Raw genomic sequence first — 19,569 nt, 5'->3', positions numbered from 1 at the left:
GTGTAACAGCCAAACACTCTAGATGCATGTTTCTTCTAAATGCGAAGGGGAAAACCGGAGGACCCCCCCCCCCCCTTCCCCAACTACATAGGCGTCAGGGTCGTGATCGAACCCACGACCTCCTGTATACCAGGCGAGGTAGTTAACATCTCCTAGCCACCGTGATGATGATGAGAGAGAGAGACAAAGCAAACTCCAAACAGACAGCAGGTGTCAGGGTCGGGATCGAACCCACGACCTCCTGTACACCAGGCGAGGTAGTTAACATCTCCTAGCCACCGTGGCACCCCAACCCTGGACAAGGTGTTGTTAACGCGCTGTAACTAGAGAATGAATGAAGATCCGAGGGCTCCGATGGCCACCATGGTAAGGTTGATGGTCGAGGCGTGGCTGTGGACACCGAAGATTTTCATTACAACCGAGCGGTTTGTAAATTAATTAGCTTGCTGGATTTATGTGGCAAATAAAATTGCGGAGTAGTTTCCACTCCCGTTTTACTCCCTGTGGGTGTGGGGGAAGTGGGCGGTGGGGGTTCGCAATGGCCATGTGGGGTTTTGAGATGCGCTGGGCTCGCACTGCCGATCGCCTGGGTTCGAGCCCTGGGGCTGGGTGCCTCAGTGGCGTGGTAACTACATTGTCAGTGGCATGGTAAGGGACAATGAAAGTGGCGTGGTAAGGACATTGTCAGTGGTATGGTAAGGGACATTGAAAGTGGCATGGTAAGGGACAATGAAAGTGGTGTGGTAAGGACATTGTCAGTGGTATGGTAAGGGACATTGAAAGTGGCATGGTAAGGACATTGTCAGTGGCGTGGTAAGGACATTGTCAGTGGCGTGGTAAGGACATTGTCAGTGGCATGGTAAGGGACAATGAAAGTAGCGTGGTAAGGACATTGTTAGTGGCATGGTGAGGACATTGTCAGTGGCGTGGTAAGGACATTGTCAGTGGCGTGGTAAGGACATTGAAAGTGGCGTGGTAAGGACATTGTCAGTGGCGTGGTAAGGGACATTGTCAGTGGCGTGGTGAGGACATTGTCAGTGGCGTGGTAAGGACATTGTCAGTGGCGTGGTAAGGACATTGAAAGTGGCGTGGTAAGGACATTGAAAGTGGCGTGGTAAGGACATTGTCAGTGGCGTGGTAAGGACATTGTCAGTGGCGTGGTAAGGACATTGTCAGTGGCGTGGTAAGGACATTGTCAGTGGCGTGGTAAGGACATTGTCAGTGGCGTGGTAAGGACATTGTCAGTGGCGTGGTAAGGACATTGAAAGTGGCGTGGTAAGGACATTGTCAGTGGCGTGGTAAGGACATTGAAAGTGGCGTGGTAAGGACATTGTCAGTGGCGTGGTAAGGACATTGTCAGTGGCGTGGTAAGGACATTGAAAGTGGCGTGGTAAGGACATTGTCAGTGGCGTGGTAAGGACATTGTCAGTGGCGTGGTAAGGACATTGAAAGTGGCGTGGTAAGGACATTGTCAGTGGCATGGTAAGGACATTGAAAGTGGCGTGGTAAGGACATTGTCAGTGGCGTGGTAAGGACATTGTCAGTGGCGTGGTAAGGACATTGTCAGTGGCGTGGTAAGGACATTGTCAGTGGCGTGGTAAGGACATTGAAAGTGGCGTGGTAAGGACATTGTCAGTGGCATGGTAAGGACATTGTCAGTGGCGTGGTAAGGACATTGTCAGTGGCGTGGTAAGGACATTGAAAGTGGCGTGGTAAGGACATTGTCAGTGGCATGGTAAGGACATTGAAAGTGGCGTGGTAAGGACATTGTCAGTGGCGTGGTAAGGACATTGTCAGTGGCGTGGTAAGGACATTGTCAGTGGCGTGGTAAGGACATTGTCAGTGGCGTGGTAAGGACATTGTCAGTGGCGTGGTAAGGACATTGTCAGTGGCGTGGTAAGGACATTGTCAGTGGCGTGGTAAGGACATTGTCAGTGGCGTGGTAAGGACATTGTCAGTGGCGTGGTAAGGACATTGTCAGTGGCGTGGTAAGGACATTGTCAGCTCAGCGGGTGGCGGTAATTGGTCAGGCGGGGCCCCAATATTTCATTCGTCTCGCACGGTCGACAATCGTTGCCGCCCCAATTAAGTGAAAATAAAACGCGGAACGTGAGTGACAGCATTTTCATTAACTAAACACATTTTAACTGCCACCAAAGGGTTGGGGGGGGGCATGGCACCCCCTGCCTGCCCCCTCTCTCTGCCTGGAGAGGCTCATAATGGCCGTGTCTAAATGTGAAGCCAGGATTGATGAGAATCTGCAGGATTTCAGTCCCTGGGTCTGGGCGTGTGCCACGTGTGTCTCTCTCTTTTCTCAGGGGGTTCACAACGGCCATGTCGGAGATGCTTCGCCGGCATCCCTGAAAGACGCAGTTGGAGTACGGAGTCTGGGTATCTCTCTGCGGGAGTTCATAGTGGCCATGTTTGGTTTTTATGCCAGAGACACGGATTCAAAACAGCTGAGATCCCGGGTTCCATTACTGTGTCAAAGCGTCTTGTCAGTCTTTCTCAGGGATGTTCATAATGGTTAAGTTTCAGGTTTATAACGGCCATGCTATTGACACTGAATCCATCTCACAGTCGCTGAATAAGAACCACAAAACACGAGCTCAAAGGCTGTAAAAGCCAGACTGTGAGCTACAGCTCCACAGTTCTCGATACAGTGAGGGAAAAATTATTTGATCCCCTGCTGATTTTGTACGTTTGCCCACTGACAAATAAATGATCAGTCTATAATTTTAATGGTAGGTTTATTTGAACAGTGAGAGACAGAAAAACAACGAAAAAATCCAGAAAAACGCATGTCAAAAATGTTATATATTTATTTGCATTTTAATGAGGGAAATAAGCATTTGACCCCTCTGCAAAACATGACTTAGTACTTGGTGGAAAAACCCTTGTTGGCAATCACAGAGGTCAGACGTTTCTTGTAGTTGGCCACCAGGTTTGCACACATCAATCACAGAGGTCAGACGCTTCTTGTAGTTGGCCACCAGGTTTGCACACATCTCAGGAGGGATTGTCCCACTCCTCTTTGCAGATCTTCTCCAAGTCATTAAGCTTTCGAGGCCGACGTTTGGCAACTCGAACCTTCAGCTCCCTCCACAGATTCGCTATGGGATTAAGGTCTGGAGACTGGCTAGGCCACTCCAAGGCCTTAATGTGCTTCTTCTTGAGCCACTCCTTTGTTGCCTTGGCCGTGTGTTTTGGGTCATTGTCATGCTGGAATACCCATCCACGACCCATTTTCAATGCCCAGGCTGAGGGAAGGAGGTTCTCACCCAAGATTTGACGGTACATGGCCCCGTCCATCATCCCTTTAATGCGGTGAAGTTGTCCTGTCCCCTTCTCACCAAGCTGCTTGGCAAAGGTCTTGTAGCCCATTCCAGCCTTGTGTAGGTCTACAATCTTGTCCCTGACATCCTTGGAGAGCTATTTGGTCTTGGCCATGGTGGAGAGTTTGGAATATGATTGATTGATTGCTTCTGTGGACAGGTGTCTTTTATACAGGTAACAAGCTGAGATTAGGAGCACTCCCTTTAAGAGTGTGCTCCTAATCTCAGCTCGTTACCTGTATAAAAAAAACACCTGTGAGCCAGAAATCTGATTGAGAGGGGGTCAAATACTTATTTCCCTCATTAAAATGCAAATCAAATAAGAACATTTTTGACATGCGTTTTTCTGGATTTTGTTGTTATTCTGTCTCTCACTGTTCAAATAAACCTACCATTAAAATTATAGACTGATCATTTCTTTGTCAGTGGTCAAACGTACAAAATCAGCAGGGGATCAAATACTTTTTTCCTTCACTGTATATGGTGATGTTTCAAGCCAATTAGTGAGCGTTGTGGAAGCACTCGGAAAAATCATCGTCACCGATGTTGGCCGTGAGCGGGAATCGAACTCAGGTCGCCGGGTTCGGAGCGCAGCGTAGTGCTGACCGCTACACCACCGCTCTCCTCGCACGCACACATGGAGAGGGGATATCCACAGACACACACTACAACATTGTGTGTGTAATGTGCGTGCTTCTCGGCAGGCGGCTGTCTCACACACGCAGAAATCAACACACAGCGACATATACGCAGAGAAACATATCTACGGTCGCAGCCCTCCCCTTAAGGAAGGCGATTGGTTCCTCGACGCCTGTCATTAAGCGATTTGGTCGTTAAGCGAGTATAGGAAATGCACCTTAAAGGCTAAAGTCGTTCCGATAGCATCGAAAGTTACCCCTCTTTCACCACCACCCCCCCCCCAAAAAAAAAAACCCATCCTTTATCATATTTAAACAATGGATATTAATACACAAATATACTAACATTATAAAACACACGTTCAAATAAACCCGATTAATAAATGCATTAATTCATATTTACTGTGCCTACGACTACCACCGCCACTACTGCCGCGTGCTACAGCCACCACCGCCGCGCGAGGCGACCGCGATAAGCTGGCTGACCGAGTTACCCATCTCACCTCCTCCTCCCGCACCGAGAAGCCCGGGCGGGGGTTCTTGTGACCCATCTCGCACGCGATGTGCGAAGCGGAGGATCGTATCGACGCACTTCACTGAAGCGCTGCCACCGAGGGGCTCTTCTTTACGTTCCATCCATGACCCGATGCAGACACCCGTTCCATCGCAGCTCACGGAGACGTGTCCGACGGATTGGGGGTGGAGGCGGGGGGTTCATCCAGCAGTGGACTGATCATGGCTGATGATGATGATGATGCAGATGCGAGTGAGAAGAGTCTGGCAGTGGTGGTTTCTGTATTTTTGGGTTCCCCAAGCAGATCGCATCGTGGGGCGGGGGAGGGGGTCACCTTCCCACACCCCGCTTTCATTCAATACACATCGGGCGAGATGACAGAAGGGGGTACCAGACAAGAGAAACGCAGACACACGAGGAGATGTGGCGAGACGAGAGGCGAGGAGATGCAGACGAGGAGGGAGAGGAGACGTGAAGGCGGTGTCGACAAGAGGCGGCGTGAGGTGAGGGAAGGGAAGCGGACAAGATGGATCGCCGACAACTCGCGATGTTGCACCGCTCGCGATCCGTGTTGTGTTTCGTCAGGATTTGAATTCAAGTGTGCCGGATTCGAGTCGGCCCGCTCGCTCCCTCCCTCGAGTTTCGCCACGAACTCCCCGGCGAGGCCCACCAACTGAGCTACTTGTGACCGCCTAAGGCTTGGCCTTTGCCACTGCTGTCTGGAAGACGAAGACGTGAAACTTTACACGTGTGTGCGCGCTCGCATTTAATGATCACGATGCTTGAGTAATTCTGCGCGAAATACGGGAGCAATATTACAGCCGTTAAACAAGTATTTTTTTTTTGCTTTCACAGCGACGACTTCCGTCTTCAAATTGAAGGCGGATTTTTTGTGTCCCCCCTTTTTTTCGGGGAAAAAAATTAAATATACGATGTGCAGATCAAAAATGTTAACGTGTTAATATTGCATTATGTCGCCACCCCCCCCAACATAGCTCCGACAAAGCTTAGAAGCGCTCACACGCGCACGCACACACACACAGCGATGTAAATTTAATAGAGACGCGAACTGGGAACGCGCAACAGAGCTTTTGGGGGGGGCAATGATTGAAGGCGGTCCTCGATCAAGCCGATAAAACTGAATATATTTACATATTATACATTTATATATTATCTAAATAACATTGAACATATTTACATGAATGTATTTTATTTGACCAGGTAAGGCCCACGGAGCTGGGGAGCTCTTTTTCAGAAGCCACCTGGCTATCACAAATGATGGCTCAACGAAAGTGGCTTGCCATCATCGCGTGGAAATTCATCGCAGCCAACTGCTCGCGAAACGCACCGTGTGTCTCTTGGTTCTAAATGTGGAGGGGAAAGAAAAAATAAAACGGAGGCAAGGGAGAACAATCCACGCGACCACGGGGAGAGAGACACACCACAAACTCCAAATATACAGCAGCAGCAGGCGTCAGGGTCGGGATCGAAACGACGACGACCTCCTGTATACCAGGCGAAGTATTTGACATCTCGCCACCAAGGCAGACGAGAAACCAGGGGGGAGGGGGGACCGTGGGGGGGTCTTTTGGGGAGGGAAAAAAAGCAAACCTGGCAATGAAAAAGCGAAACCTACCACCGACGTTGCATACAGCAGTGAGAGTGTTGAATCAAGGAGCATTGAGCATCAACAACGCGGCCTCGCAGCAGCGGATATTCTGGCGAGTCGTCTAATAAAGACGCGCTTCTGACGGCCGTCCGGAACGCTCTTCCTACCGATGATCGGAAGCCACTGGGGCAGCTATGCGCTTTTAAATCGCCTAGATTGACCCAATTCATTTTTATTCAGAACTAATTTCAGTTCGCGGCCTACCTCCGGCACCTCCTCCGATGCGCACGGATGGCCATGTACGGTGGACGAAAGCAGTTCAACAAACACATGCCCAGCAGGGGAAGAAGACGGGGGGGTGGGTGGGGGGGGTAATTTCTTCTGGATCTTTCCGGAGGATTGGCGGCCCAAAAATAATTTCCACCCCGCGGCGCGCACCACATTCCAGTCCACCTCTCGCTGTGGGAGTGGCCCCCATTCATCCTGTAGCTAGCACCCCAGTCTATGAACACACACGTTGAGATTTTCGAGATGAATCACCAGCGTGTGCGCGCCAGTTGCACGGGCGTGGCGCTGGCCCACCCTCCCCCTCCTCCTCCTCCTCCTCGTGTTGGACTGCATGTTGAACTTCTTTCGCACCGTACGTAGCCGGCCGTGCCAATTTGGGCTGCGGGGGAAAGGACGACAAACCGAACACCGAAAAGCGGCTCCAATGACAAAATGAGTCTTCAATCCGAATTCAAAAGCGCATGGCTCCCAGTGGCTTCCGTATATCGGAAGAGCGCGTTCCAGACGGCTGCAGAAGCGCGTCCGACAGCGCGCGATGCGGCGATCGTCTTTGCTCGATGATACGCTTCATCCGTGCTACTCGCGAACAGCACCTGCCCCCCCCCTCCCCCGAGGTCTGCCGAGGCCACACGTGGGTGATCGTTTGACCTCGCTGCGCCTCAAGGTAACTTGTGACCAGCGTCGACGCGACTCCCGACGCCCGACACATCCAGGTGCCCCCGTCGTGCGACACAGCGCTGCGCTTGGATATTGGTGTTGCATTTGGACGGAGGCGCCGACGTGGATTTTTTAACCCCGGAAGCTAGACGAGGCGGTGTTTAATTTAAAGCTCTCTCGTCTCGAAAGCCCCAGGGAGGGGGCCGCGGCTCTGAAAATAGAACCCAGCTTTTGTTCTGTCAAGATGCCCCGGGTCTCCCTCCCTAAATCTCTCTGCTCGCTCTCACTCTCTCTCTCTCTCTCGCATCCTCGCCTCCGTCTGTCGCAAACTCGTGCTCTCCCAAACTCTGGGCTCCGTTGAGGGGGGGGGGGGGGGAAACCCCCATTTCGGGTCCACTTTAGTTGACAATTCTTTTTGGATAAAGCCTCTCGCTCTCTGTAGGCTAAACAGAGGCGAGCAAAGATAAAGATCCGCCCGTGTAGCCTGCAACAGACTGTAGGGGCAAGTGCTGTTAAGCGAGTAGCACCTATGAAGGCCGGCACGGCACACGAGGGGGTGGGTAACCAACACCACGCCCGGCCGCCTTTGTCTCCCCAAGTGGCGATGTTTACACATCGCACCAGGTACTCATCTGAGGCCGAGTCGACCTAGGGGAGGCCCAGGACCTGTTGAGATCACCACACTCTTACAGTCGCTCTGGATTCAAAGGCACGCCCCCCATCTCTCCCCACTTCTCCCTCTCTCCGTCCATGGATCTTCTCTTTCTCCCCCCGCCACCACCCGTCTCTTTATGCTGTAAACACTCTCAATGCAAACTCCGTGAAATAAACAACACAGACAGAGACCAAGAATCATTTGAAACTGTTTTGGCCAACACCGTTCTTTTCATTTAATCCAGACCACGTTTTTTTTTTCAAGTGATTTATCATTTAGTTATTAATATATACGACTATGTACAGCTTTTATTAATCGTATTTATTTACTTATTCCACATCTCCCTTATAATCCTCTTTTAATAAAGTGATAAAAGTGGCAAAGTACATATTACTCTCTCTTTAGCAAAGGTTAAAAAAAAAATGTTTCCGATAACCGGAGCAGCAACGAGCATTGGCGATTCGATATCGGTCGATGTTGATTTTAAAAAGGGACTCGGATTGATCCGGATTGGTTTCGGGAGTTCAAGAGATAGTTTTATGGTTTCAAATGGCATTACCGGCGGACACTCATCCGATCCAGAACTATAGTCTCATCCGACGCAGAACCACCTTCTCTCATCCGACACAGCACCCTCGACTCATCCGATGCGGAATCCCCGTTTCATCCGATACAGCACGCTGGCTGTTACACAGAGTCTGTGGCACCGAACAGAGAACGGGTGTTGAATCGGATACAGAACCCTCGGCCCATCTCGCGACGAGCCATTTCACCCGATGCAGAAACGTCGTCGCATCAGGATTGAGAACTCCCGTTTCACCGGACACAGAAACCTCGACCCCGCTCCCCCCTCCCCCGTCCATCACGTGCAGTGTCATCCAACGTCGATCGCTCGCGTAACGTCAGTATGTATAAATTAACCCTACAAATAACGTAACAACATGCGATTAAACACAAACAAAATGTGCAGACCACTATTTGGCGACTAACCGACAATTCGCGACCGACTACCACCCCAAGGCTCTCTCCAATTACGCCAACGATGAATCACGAGCCGAGGTTGCAGATCTTCTCTGCCGTCACCGCGCACGCACCGATGGAACGCACACACCGATGGAACGCACACACACACGCTCGCACCGATGGAACGCACACGCTCGCACCGATGGAACGCACACGCTCGCACCGATGGAACGCACACGCTCGCACCGATGGAACGCACACACACACACCGATGGAACGCACACGCTCGCACCGATGGAACGCACACGCACACGCTCGCACCGATGGAACGCACACGCTCGCACCGATGGAACGCACACACACACACCGATGGAACGCACACACTCGCACCGATGGAACGCACACACACACACCGATGGAACGCACACGCTCGCACCGATGGAACGCACACGCACACACCGATGGAACGCACACGCACGCACCGATGGAACGCACACGCACACACCGATGGAACGCACACGCTCGCACCGATGGAACGCACACGCACGCACCGATGGAACGCACACGCTCGCACCGATGGAACGCACACGCTCGCACCGATGGAACGCACACGCTCGCACCGATGGAACGCACACGCTCGCACCGATGGAACGCACACGCTCGCACCGATGGAACGCACACGCTCGCACCGATGGAACGCACACACACACACCGATGGAACGCACACGCTCGCACCGATGGAACGCACACGCTCGCACCGATGGAACGCACACACACACACCGATGGAACGCACACGCTCGCACCGATGGAACGCACACGCTCGCACCGATGGAACGCACACACACACACCGATGGAACGCACACGCTCGCACCGATGGAACGCACACGCTCGCACCGATGGAACGCACACACACACACCGATGGAACGCACACGCACGCACCGATGGAACGCACACGCACACACCGATGGAACGCACACGCACGCACCGATGGAACGCACACGCTCGCACCGATGGAACGCACACACACACACCGATGGAACGCACACGCTCGCACCGATGGAACGCACACGCTCGCACCGATGGAACGCACACGCTCGCACCGATGGAACGCACACACACACACCGATGGAACGCACACGCACGCACCGATGGAACGCACACGCACACACCGATGGAACGCACACGCACGCACCGATGGAACGCACACGCTCGCACCGATGGAACGCACACACACACACCGATGGAACGCACACGCTCGCACCGATGGAACGCACACGCTCGCACCGATGGAACGCACACACACACACCGATGGAACGCACACGCTCGCACCGATGGAACGCACACGCTCGCACCGATGGAACGCACACACACACACCGATGGAACGCACACGCTCGCACCGATGGAACGCACACGCTCGCACCGATGGAACGCACACACACACACCGATGGAACGCACACACACACACCGATGGAACGCACACGCTCGCACCGATGGAACGCACACGCTCGCACCGATGGAACGCACACACACACACCGATGGAACGCACACACACACACCGATGGAACGCACACGCTCGCACCGATGGAACGCACACGCTCGCACCGATGGAACGCACACACACACACCGATGGAACGCACACGCACGCACCGATGGAACGCACACGCACATGTATGTCAGGCGCACGGCCGCGTGCGCCTGACATACACAAGACAAGCATCTTTCTCACAACAGCCTGGACGGACCGAGCCACGGGTGTTGGCAAGCACCTATTAAGGTCGGCAGGACGCGCGAGGAGGGTGATGTGGCCGAAAACCAGGTCGGCCCGCCCGCCCGCCCGCCCGACCGGGCACGCCACCCGCGCTCATTGCGAGCGGCACCGGGTACTCATTTAAGGCCGAGTCGACATAGGGGAGCCCCAGGACAAGTTCAGACCCTACCCCGCCACTAAGACCACACTCGCGCACTCATGCACACATGCACTCGCACACAAAAGACAAAGACCCCAACCCACCTCCCCCCCCATATAACCTAAACACACTTTTGAGATAAGTGCTATGAGCCAGCACCTATGAAGGTTGGCAGGGGCAGAGGAGGGGGTGGGTGGCCAGCACCACGCCCGGCCACCTTTGTCTCCCCAATGCTGATGTTTCGACACCACACCGGGTGTTCAACAGGTCGAGTCAACTTAAGGGAGGTCTAGGACCAGAGTGGAAAATTGAATTCGGGTCGCTGGGTTCGCAGTGCGGTGCGCTAAACCGCTGCAACCAAAGATAAAGATCCCCCGTATAGCCTTAACAGATTGTTGGGGCAAGTGCTATTAGCGAGCAATCTATTAAGGATTGCACGGCACACACTCTCTAGTGCCGATGATGTACACACCGCACCAGGTACTCATTTGATGCCAAGTCGACCTCGGGGAGGTCCGGGACCGGTTCAGATAATCATCACTGGGTGTTCGCCGAGAGCAGAAATCGAACCCGGGTCGCCAGATTCGTAGCGCTAACCGCGACACCACCGCTCCCTACGCACACGCAAAGATACTCACGCACACAAACAACAACTCGCACACCCAGCCGCCTAGTCTCCAACCCAAGGATGATATTTTATCAAGACCCACGACCACCTGCAGCACTGCCACACCGGGTTTTACTTCAGGCTGAGTCGACCTAGCGGTGGCCCAGGCCAGTGCAGTTACTAAACGGTGATGTGCATCGCGGCTCGGAATCGAACTCGGGTTGCCGGGATTCGTGGTGTGGTGTGAACAGCTGCTCCACCGCTCCCCATGTAACCTATAGCGATATGTACACATTTATATACACAAGAATATGTACACACTGATACATATGTACAACACAGGTACCGATGCATTCACAGCATACCTCTGTAGGTAGGTGTGTATTCTGTGCGTATACGTGTGTGTGTGTGTTTACACACAAAACAAAGATCCCCATATAGCCTAAACAGACTGTTGGGGCAAGTGCTGTTAGCGAGCACCTATGAAGATCGGCATGGCACACGAGGGGGTGGGTGGCCATTACCACACCCGGCCGCCTTTGTTTCCCCAGTGGCGATGTTTATACACTGCACCAGGTAGTTATTTTGGGCAGAGTCGACCTAGGGGAGGCCCACGACCGATTCAGACAATCGTCACTGGGTGTTGGCCGTGAGTGGGAATCGAATTTAGGTGGCCGGGTTCGTCGCGCAGCATAGCGCTAACCACTTCACTGCCGCTGTGGTTACACACACACACACGTGTACGTACACACATGCACACAAAGTAACATTCATAATGAAAACGATTCGAATCAAATTAAAGTCTACCATGGCACGTTAATTAAAATTAAATGGACATTCCACATTTGCATAATTGCCTGCATTCAAATGCAATGGAATCCATCTCGTAAGCATTTAATTTTTAAGATAAAAAAAACTATTACCCAGTATTAAGGAGCATCTCTCTTGCATTGAGATGTTTGGCCAATTACTTTTAGAAAACGAACATTTAGTACCAACATAAGCAGTGCCTGGAGAAAGCCACGTTGTGGGGAAGGGGATAACTTGCAAAACTCAACAATGACAAGAAAATCTTGAACAACCTACTTGCTGTACTGGGTCAATAAAATATAAAAGCAATCATCTTGACAGTAGATTAAGTGCACGCAACATATATATACGTTTTGTAAAACAACTTGGCATCGTCATCATTAACATTGCCTTAAACACAGGAAAAAAAATGTGTTTACTTTACATGTCTGCGTCTTAAGACCGGCTAAGAGACTGTTTGACTCTGCGAATGAAAAATGGATTGTATATATTGTATAAGACCAAAAATATCCAGTGTTCTTTGAGTGACCGCAATGCAAAGTGCCGTCTCAAAGTACGAGTCGGTCAATCGTGTTGCCTTCTCCATCACCACCACGGCCACCGTCACCATCACCACCATCATCACACGACCAGTGTCACCATCACCATCGTCACCACCATGACCACCGTCACCACGACCACGGTCACCATCACCACCGTCACCATCATCACACGACCAGTGTCACCATCACCGTCGTCACCACCATGACCACCGTCGCCATCATCACACGACCAGTGTCACCATCACCGTCGTCGTCACCATCACCGTCGTCACCACCATGACCACCGTCACCATGACCACCGTCACCATGACCACCGTCACCATGACCACCGTCACCATGACCACCGTCACCATGACCACCGTCACCATGACCACCGTCACCATCATGACCACCGTCACCATGACCACCGTCACTATGACCACCGTCACCATCATCACACGACCAGTGTCACCATCACCGTCGTCACCACCATGACCACCGTCACCATCACCACCGTCACCATCACCGTCGTCACCACCATGACCACCGTCACCATCACCACACGACCAGTGTCACCATCATCGTCGTCACCACCATGACCACCGTCACCATCACCACCGCCACCATCACCGTTGTCACCATCACCACACGACCAGTGTCACCATCACCGTCGTCACCACCATGACCACCGTCACCATCACCACCGTCACCATCACCGTCGTCACCACCATGACCACCGCCACCACCACCACACGACCAATGTCTCCACCACAGTCATTACCACCACCACCACCAGCGTTACCAACGTGACCATCACCATCAATCAGCACGACACCGTGACAAACCATCAACGTCACCACCATGACTACCATCAGAATCGCCGGAACATCAATTATCGCATGACAAAAACTCGTCAAGATCCGACCAAGCTTAAAGACCACCTCCAAATCAGAGTCGAACCACGACTCGGCTATACATGCCGGCAGGGAGGCCATGACGTCAGAACTCAAGAGTCAAGTGGTGGGTTGGACACCGGCATCTAAGATCTTGACCCCACTTCACACCATGCAGCAGAGAGGGTTCATCGTTGTCTTCATGTCACCATCATCATCATCAGTCATTATCAGCAACATCACCATCATCACTGCTGCTGTCGTTATCCCCGTCATCACCGTCGCATCCACTACCATCGTGACGCCACAACAATATCACTGCCGCCACTGTTGGCATGCCCATCGTCATCACTGCGCCGCCACCACCGCCATCACCCACCGTCGCTACCATCACCGGCATCACCGGCATCAGTGTGACCAGTTCTATCGCCCCACCATCGTTCTCACGACCACCATCATCATCATCTTCGTTGTCACCATCACCATTGTCATCGCCGTTCCTATAACCAACACCGGGCGTCATCGCCACTATCACCGCCGCCACCACCAATGTCATTCCCCCCATCACCATCGACGCCACTTTCGTCGTCGTTGCCAGTGTTATCACGCTCACCGCCACCACCACCACAGTCACCATCACACCAGTGTCGCCGCCGCCACCACCACCACCACTATCACCACCACCACCATCACCACCGTCATCATCATTGTCAGTGTTATCACCGTCAACATCACCGTTACCAGTGTCACCGCCACCGTCACCACTGTCACCATCACACCTCCGTCTGCAGGTCGCCCTCCTGGTAGACCAGCGGCAACTCCGCCCCGGGCCGCTCGCACTCCACCGATCGCCGTGGGGGGCGCAACGGCAGAGGGGGCGGCAGCTGCTGCTGCTGCTGCTGCTGCTGCTGCTGCTGCTTCTGCTGCTGCTTCTGCTGCTGCTGCTGCTTCTGCTGCTGCTGCCCTGCAACAGCCGCCGAGCAGCAGGCAGCAGCAGACGAGGAGGCGGCGGAAGAGGAGGAGGAAGAGGGGGTGGGGCACGGGGGATAGGCCGGAGGGCGCCGAGTGCTCGGTTGGGGGAAGAGGAGGGGGCCGCCCTGGTGAACGCCGGGGGTACGCGGAACCCCTCCCCCGCTGTGGGCGTAGGGTGGCGGCAACAGGGGGTGCCCTTGCAGCGTCGTGTGCCCTTGCTGATGCGCTTGCTGGAGCGACAGCAACTGCAGCTGCTGCTGCTGCTGCTGCTGCTGTTGGAGCGCGTGAGTGAGCGGTTGCTGCTGCATCAGTTGCTGCGTCGGCGGTGGCTGCGCCGGGTGCGGGTGCTGCAGCGACAGCAGCAGCTGCTGTTGCTGCTGTACGGGGAGCGGCTGCGTATGCGGCTGCGAGGGGTGGTGCAGGGGGAGCGGAGCGGCGTGCGCAGGTTGAGCCGTCCTGCTCCGCAACGGCTCCTGCGGGAACAATCGCGAGTTCGAAATTACCATCGGCGCTTTGCTGACCCGCACCGCATCGCTTGCCCGTTACCCCCTACCCCAGTCCCTACCCCCATCCCTACCACCCCCACCACCCCACACCGTTAAGGCCTTGATAACACCCGGGCAACTTTAAGGGGCAATCACTGGCGACAACAGTACGAGCGATTACGAGAGACTCGATACGGGCGATGGTATAGAGCCGGGTGTCGGCAACCTGCGACTCCAGAGCCACACGCGGCTCTTTGAGGACTGTTTGGTGACGGCTCTTGAAATATTGTGGGGGGGTTTTTGTGTGGTACAGAAATCCCGAAAAAAAAATGTCTCCTCTTGTTGTTTTCGTTGCCGACCCCTGGGATACAGTGACCGATCACCACAACCGCCAACGTCAACACTAACGATGACGCCGACAAAAGAACGCTGACGCTAACCCATGAAGAAAAAAAGACGCTACCCGCGGCCCCGATACTGACCCCAATAACAAACCGTAACAATAACCACGACACTGGCCATATATCCCTAATACTGATGCTCGGGAAGGGCGTTAATCCAGCAGCGGGCAGAACCTTGATGACAAGTCATTTCAACTTTCTAACGCTCCACCGCCACCGCACAGGAGGCGCGAGGAGGAACCGGAGATGAGCGGAGAAGGCAGCGGCAGCAGCGGCCGAGGCCACGCGGGTGAGCCAGCGCCAACAACTGCCCCCAGACCTCTGCGGTCCTCCATATCTGAAGGCGTTATTGGCCAATTAAAGAAATATGCTTGGTTCTCACGGTAAAGTCACGTCGAAGGGAAACAATAAAATAATACAAATCTGCATCATTTTATTACTTGCGCGACTTGAATCCCTGCAGTCGCGAGAGCCATAAATAATTTTTTTTTTTAAAAATGTTCATAAATGTGGGAGGAAATCGGAGCGCCCGGAGAAAAACCTCGCGCGCCAAAGGGCAGACGGACAGCCTATCCCATAAAAGACGGGGGTCGTGCACAGCAGCATCCGCGCGGTCATCCGCCAACCCTCGCCGCTGCCTCCACGCAGTGCTGGATTACTTGCAGGTGGCAGCCACCACCACCAGCAGCAGGAGCAGCAGCAGCAACAACACAGCCACCTCCGCTCTTAGCCCACCACGAATGCAAAAAACAAACCCACGGCACTAACCACGGCGGCAGCCGCAGCCCCAATGTCCGGCGATCGTCGAGACCTCACATCCTTTACCTCCGAGTCCAACTTGACGGCGTCTTTGTCCACAAACGGCTGGTTCAACATCTCTTTGTGCCTCTTTCTCGTGTGCATGATTTTCTGCCGGCGGCAAGGAGGGGCGGACGCAAAGATCAAACGCGGTTTTTGAGTGCGCCCACCGAAAACTCGACCTCGCCTCACGAGCACGAGGCTCATCGTCCGGATGTGTGTACGTTGGGGCTTCTTTCGCGCCGTACGTAGCCAACCGTTGCTAATCGGAGGTATGGGGGGGGGGGGCAAAAACACAACGAAACATAAAAAAGCAGTTCTAAAAGAAACGAGTTGTCAATCTCGATTATTTCAAAGTGCATAGCTCCAGTGGCTTCCGAGTATGATAAGAGCACTGCAGCAGACGGCCACAGAAGCGGATCTGAAAGCGCGCAAAGCGGTGACAGTCTTTTGTTCGATGGCTAGCAGCTAAAAGCCGCTGCTGCGAGCTTGATCCGGAGTTCGTGCGATGGTTTACGCAACCGTCACGCAATGGCCGGTTCGGTGGCGAGCGTGTGGCGAGCGTGTGGCGAGCGTGTGGTGATTCGGTGGCGAGCGTGTGGCGAGCGTGTGGCGAGCGTGTGGCGAGCGTGTGGCGAGCGTGTGGCGAGCGTGTGGCGAGCGTGTGGCGAGCGTGTGGCGAGCGTGTGGCGAGCGTGTGGTGAGCGCTCTGATGAGGGTTGACCATCATCATCGTCGCCGCCGTTGTTTCTCCAGAATAGATCAAATGAGGAGTGTATAGGACGGTGGTTTTGTGGATGATGAACACAATACATCTTGTTTAGACTTCTACAACACAACGACGGTGGCGAGATGTTAACTACCTCGCCTAGTATACAGGGGGTCGTGGGTTTCATCCCAACCCTGACGCCTGTTCTATTTAGAGTTTGCATGTTCTCCCTCGTGGTCACATAGATTTTTGTCCTGGTCCTCGGGTTTTTCCCTCCACATTTAGAAACGTGCGTTTAGAGTATTTGTCTGCTATACATTTTCTCACGATTAGCCACTTTGTCGAGCTATCATTTGTGGTCAGGTCGCTTCTGAAAAAGAGCTATATAGCTCAGTGGGCCTTACATGGTAAAATAAAAAATAGTTTGGTAATTATTCTATACAGCATAACATGACTATTATTGGTTATTTACCCAGGACAGCCTCACCGAGTCTCACGACTTTTTCAGAAGGGTCCTGCCAAGTTACCACTGCTGCTGCTAGCGTGTAAATCCCCAATCGAGTAAAATGTGCCAAATTGTAATTCTTCAATTGGACAAAATTTGGATCGTGACGCCGGTACACGGTGGCCTATTACTGCTCTCTCGAGAACGACGTCAAGGGATCTCTAGCATCCATTGCGACCGAAGCTGACAGTAAACAAACACACCGCGGACGTTAACCAGGGCGGCCGCTGGAATTCGAACCGTCAAGCTCGGCAGCAAAGAAGCGGCGGACGCACTACCACGCTTGATCCGTCGCCGCCCGACATTATCGTCAAATATTAAAAATCAGCCGTTCAACCGGTGACCACGCGCGTGCTACGCTTATCAAGTCGCGCTCACTTTGAAAACTCGTTCCGGCGACGGCAACAATTCTGAGACCCGGCGTAAGGGAAGAGGTCTCCGTAAATGGTGCAGCTGATTTGACGGGCGGACAACCGCGCAGCGTAACAAGTCTCGCCAAAAACACGTCGGGGGCTTTCGCGACCAATATTATCCGTGAAGGTTTTGGCGGGGGTTAGATCGCGTAAATATATAAATGTTGTGTCGATGAAACCGCCACCACCTGGCACAGCCAATTAGGGAAGGTTTGTCACGTAAACAAAACGTGCCAATTAGTTACTACTTCGGCACACGGGGTGTGTTGGAGAGTAAACGCAACATTTACAATTATAAATTATCGAGCGATACGAATTATTTCCTCAGAGCTGAAATATTTTAAATAATTCATACAAACGTGAAGAAACACACCTTTTATATGATGGAGATTTTTGTTTCTGTGTCTAATCAGTTATTGGTGACCGGGCTGACACCGTACACTAATGAAACTGGGAGGACACCAAGTATTCAATCACCACAGGCGGCTGAAACCCAGGTTCGAACCCAGGAGCTCGGCTGCCTGACCTCTGCGTCACCAAGGCCCCAGATCTGTAAATGCAGGGTAATCGCTTCAAGTTGCACTGACCTCAAAATCCAGGTCGGAGTACTTGGACTTTCGTCGCTAAAAGTGGAAACACAAAAAAACAAAGTAAGCCACGATTTGAGCAAATTCCATTCTGTCGGAAATTAAACGAAAACATCTCCCAATTTTAGTCCAACTGTGCTATCATGCTGTCAAGAGACAGAACAATGTTCTATTGAGAGTTCTGTGGCTGGCAGTGCATCACACACTGCGTCAGTGAATGGCTCTAGAAGATGACATCACAAAACAAAGTTCTGCATAGGCCTCTTATCCTGACTGTGTCCCACCTCTTACATGCCTTGCAATGTGTGCAAGTGTGTATGTGCGTGTGGGGGGAGCGGTGGTGCAGCGGTTAGCACGCTGCGCTATGAACCCGGCGACCCGAGTGTGCGATTCGTACTCACGGCCAACACCAGCGACGATTATCTGAACCAGTCCTGGGCCTCCCCTAGGTTTACTCAGCCTCAAGTGAGTACCTGGTGCGGTGTGTAAACATCGCCACAGGAGAGACAAAGGTGGTCGACTGCTGTTCTAACAGCACTTGCTCCAAAAGTATGTTATGGCTATAAGGGGGATCTTTGTCTTGTGTTTATGTAGAACTTCTTTCGCACCGTACGTAGCCAACCGTGCTAATCGGAGGTGTGGGGGAAGGACAACAAACTAAACCACAAAAGCAGTTCTAAATTTAAAAAAATTAAAGTTTTCAATCTAGATCATTAGAGTGGCCAGGTCGCTTCTGAAAAAGACCTATATAGCTCAGTGGGCTTTACGCGGTAAAATAAAAAGAGCTTCGTTGTGAGTTTAAGTTCTCAGCGTCCACAGGCAGTGTGATCCACCAACCCTCGCCGCCTCCAAAAGTGCTTGCTTTTTTTTGCTTTATATAAACACAATCGCTGACACAGGCACCAAAGGCTCAACGCGTCAAAGGAAGGGCAACGCCACGGGCCTTGCCAGGGTGAGCTACCGGGCCCGCCCGGGGAGCGGCCACGTCGCGTGTGCGGTCCGCACCTCGAGCGAGCTCTCGCTGGCGTTGGACACCGTGTCGCCGGCGTCCGTCCTCCCGGGGACCCCTCCGCCCGCCGCCTTCGTCGCCGCGTTGCCCGCGACCGGGGCGGCCGTGACGTCGCTCGACTGCGAGCGGGCGTCGCTGGAGTTCCCGGACCCCTCGCCCTCGTCCCTCCGCGTGCAATAATTCTACAAAATAACAACAAAAAAAACAAAGACGGAGTGAGAGGGTTAAGCGGGAGTTGGCGAGCCACGGAGTACACTGAAGAACACCGGCACAAGAAAGCTCCTG

At 53.1% G+C, this 19,569-nt stretch overlaps 1 protein-coding gene across 3 annotated transcripts in view; it reads right to left on the bottom strand.

Annotated features, from left to right (window-relative positions):
• Positions 1-7,892: 7,892 nt before the first annotated feature.
• The window catches only part of LOC142930806 (uncharacterized), a 29,704-nt gene continuing 18,027 nt past the window's right edge, over positions 7,893-19,569 (bottom strand). For all 3 annotated transcript variants that reach the window (XM_076073814.1, XM_076073813.1, XM_076073815.1), the window contains 4 exons: positions 19,281-19,466; positions 18,276-18,311; positions 16,089-16,172; positions 7,893-14,850 (listed from right to left, as the gene is read on the bottom strand). In XM_076073814.1, the coding sequence (XP_075929929.1) occupies positions 14,179-14,850; positions 16,089-16,172; positions 18,276-18,311; positions 19,281-19,466 (978 nt within the window). In that variant the 3' untranslated portion in view covers positions 7,893-14,178. The remainder of the gene's footprint in view (positions 14,851-16,088; positions 16,173-18,275; positions 18,312-19,280; positions 19,467-19,569) is intronic.

The sequence above is a fragment of the Petromyzon marinus genome, chromosome 43 (assembly GCF_048934315.1).
Source record: "Petromyzon marinus isolate PM22_M1 ecotype Great Lakes invasive population chromosome 43, UKy_Petmar_22M1.pri1.0, whole genome shotgun sequence".
Classification (NCBI taxonomy): domain Eukaryota; kingdom Metazoa; phylum Chordata; class Hyperoartia; order Petromyzontiformes; family Petromyzontidae; genus Petromyzon; species Petromyzon marinus.
The sequence above is the reverse complement of the archived record's forward strand: the minus strand, read 5'-3'. Positions and strand labels throughout refer to the sequence as shown.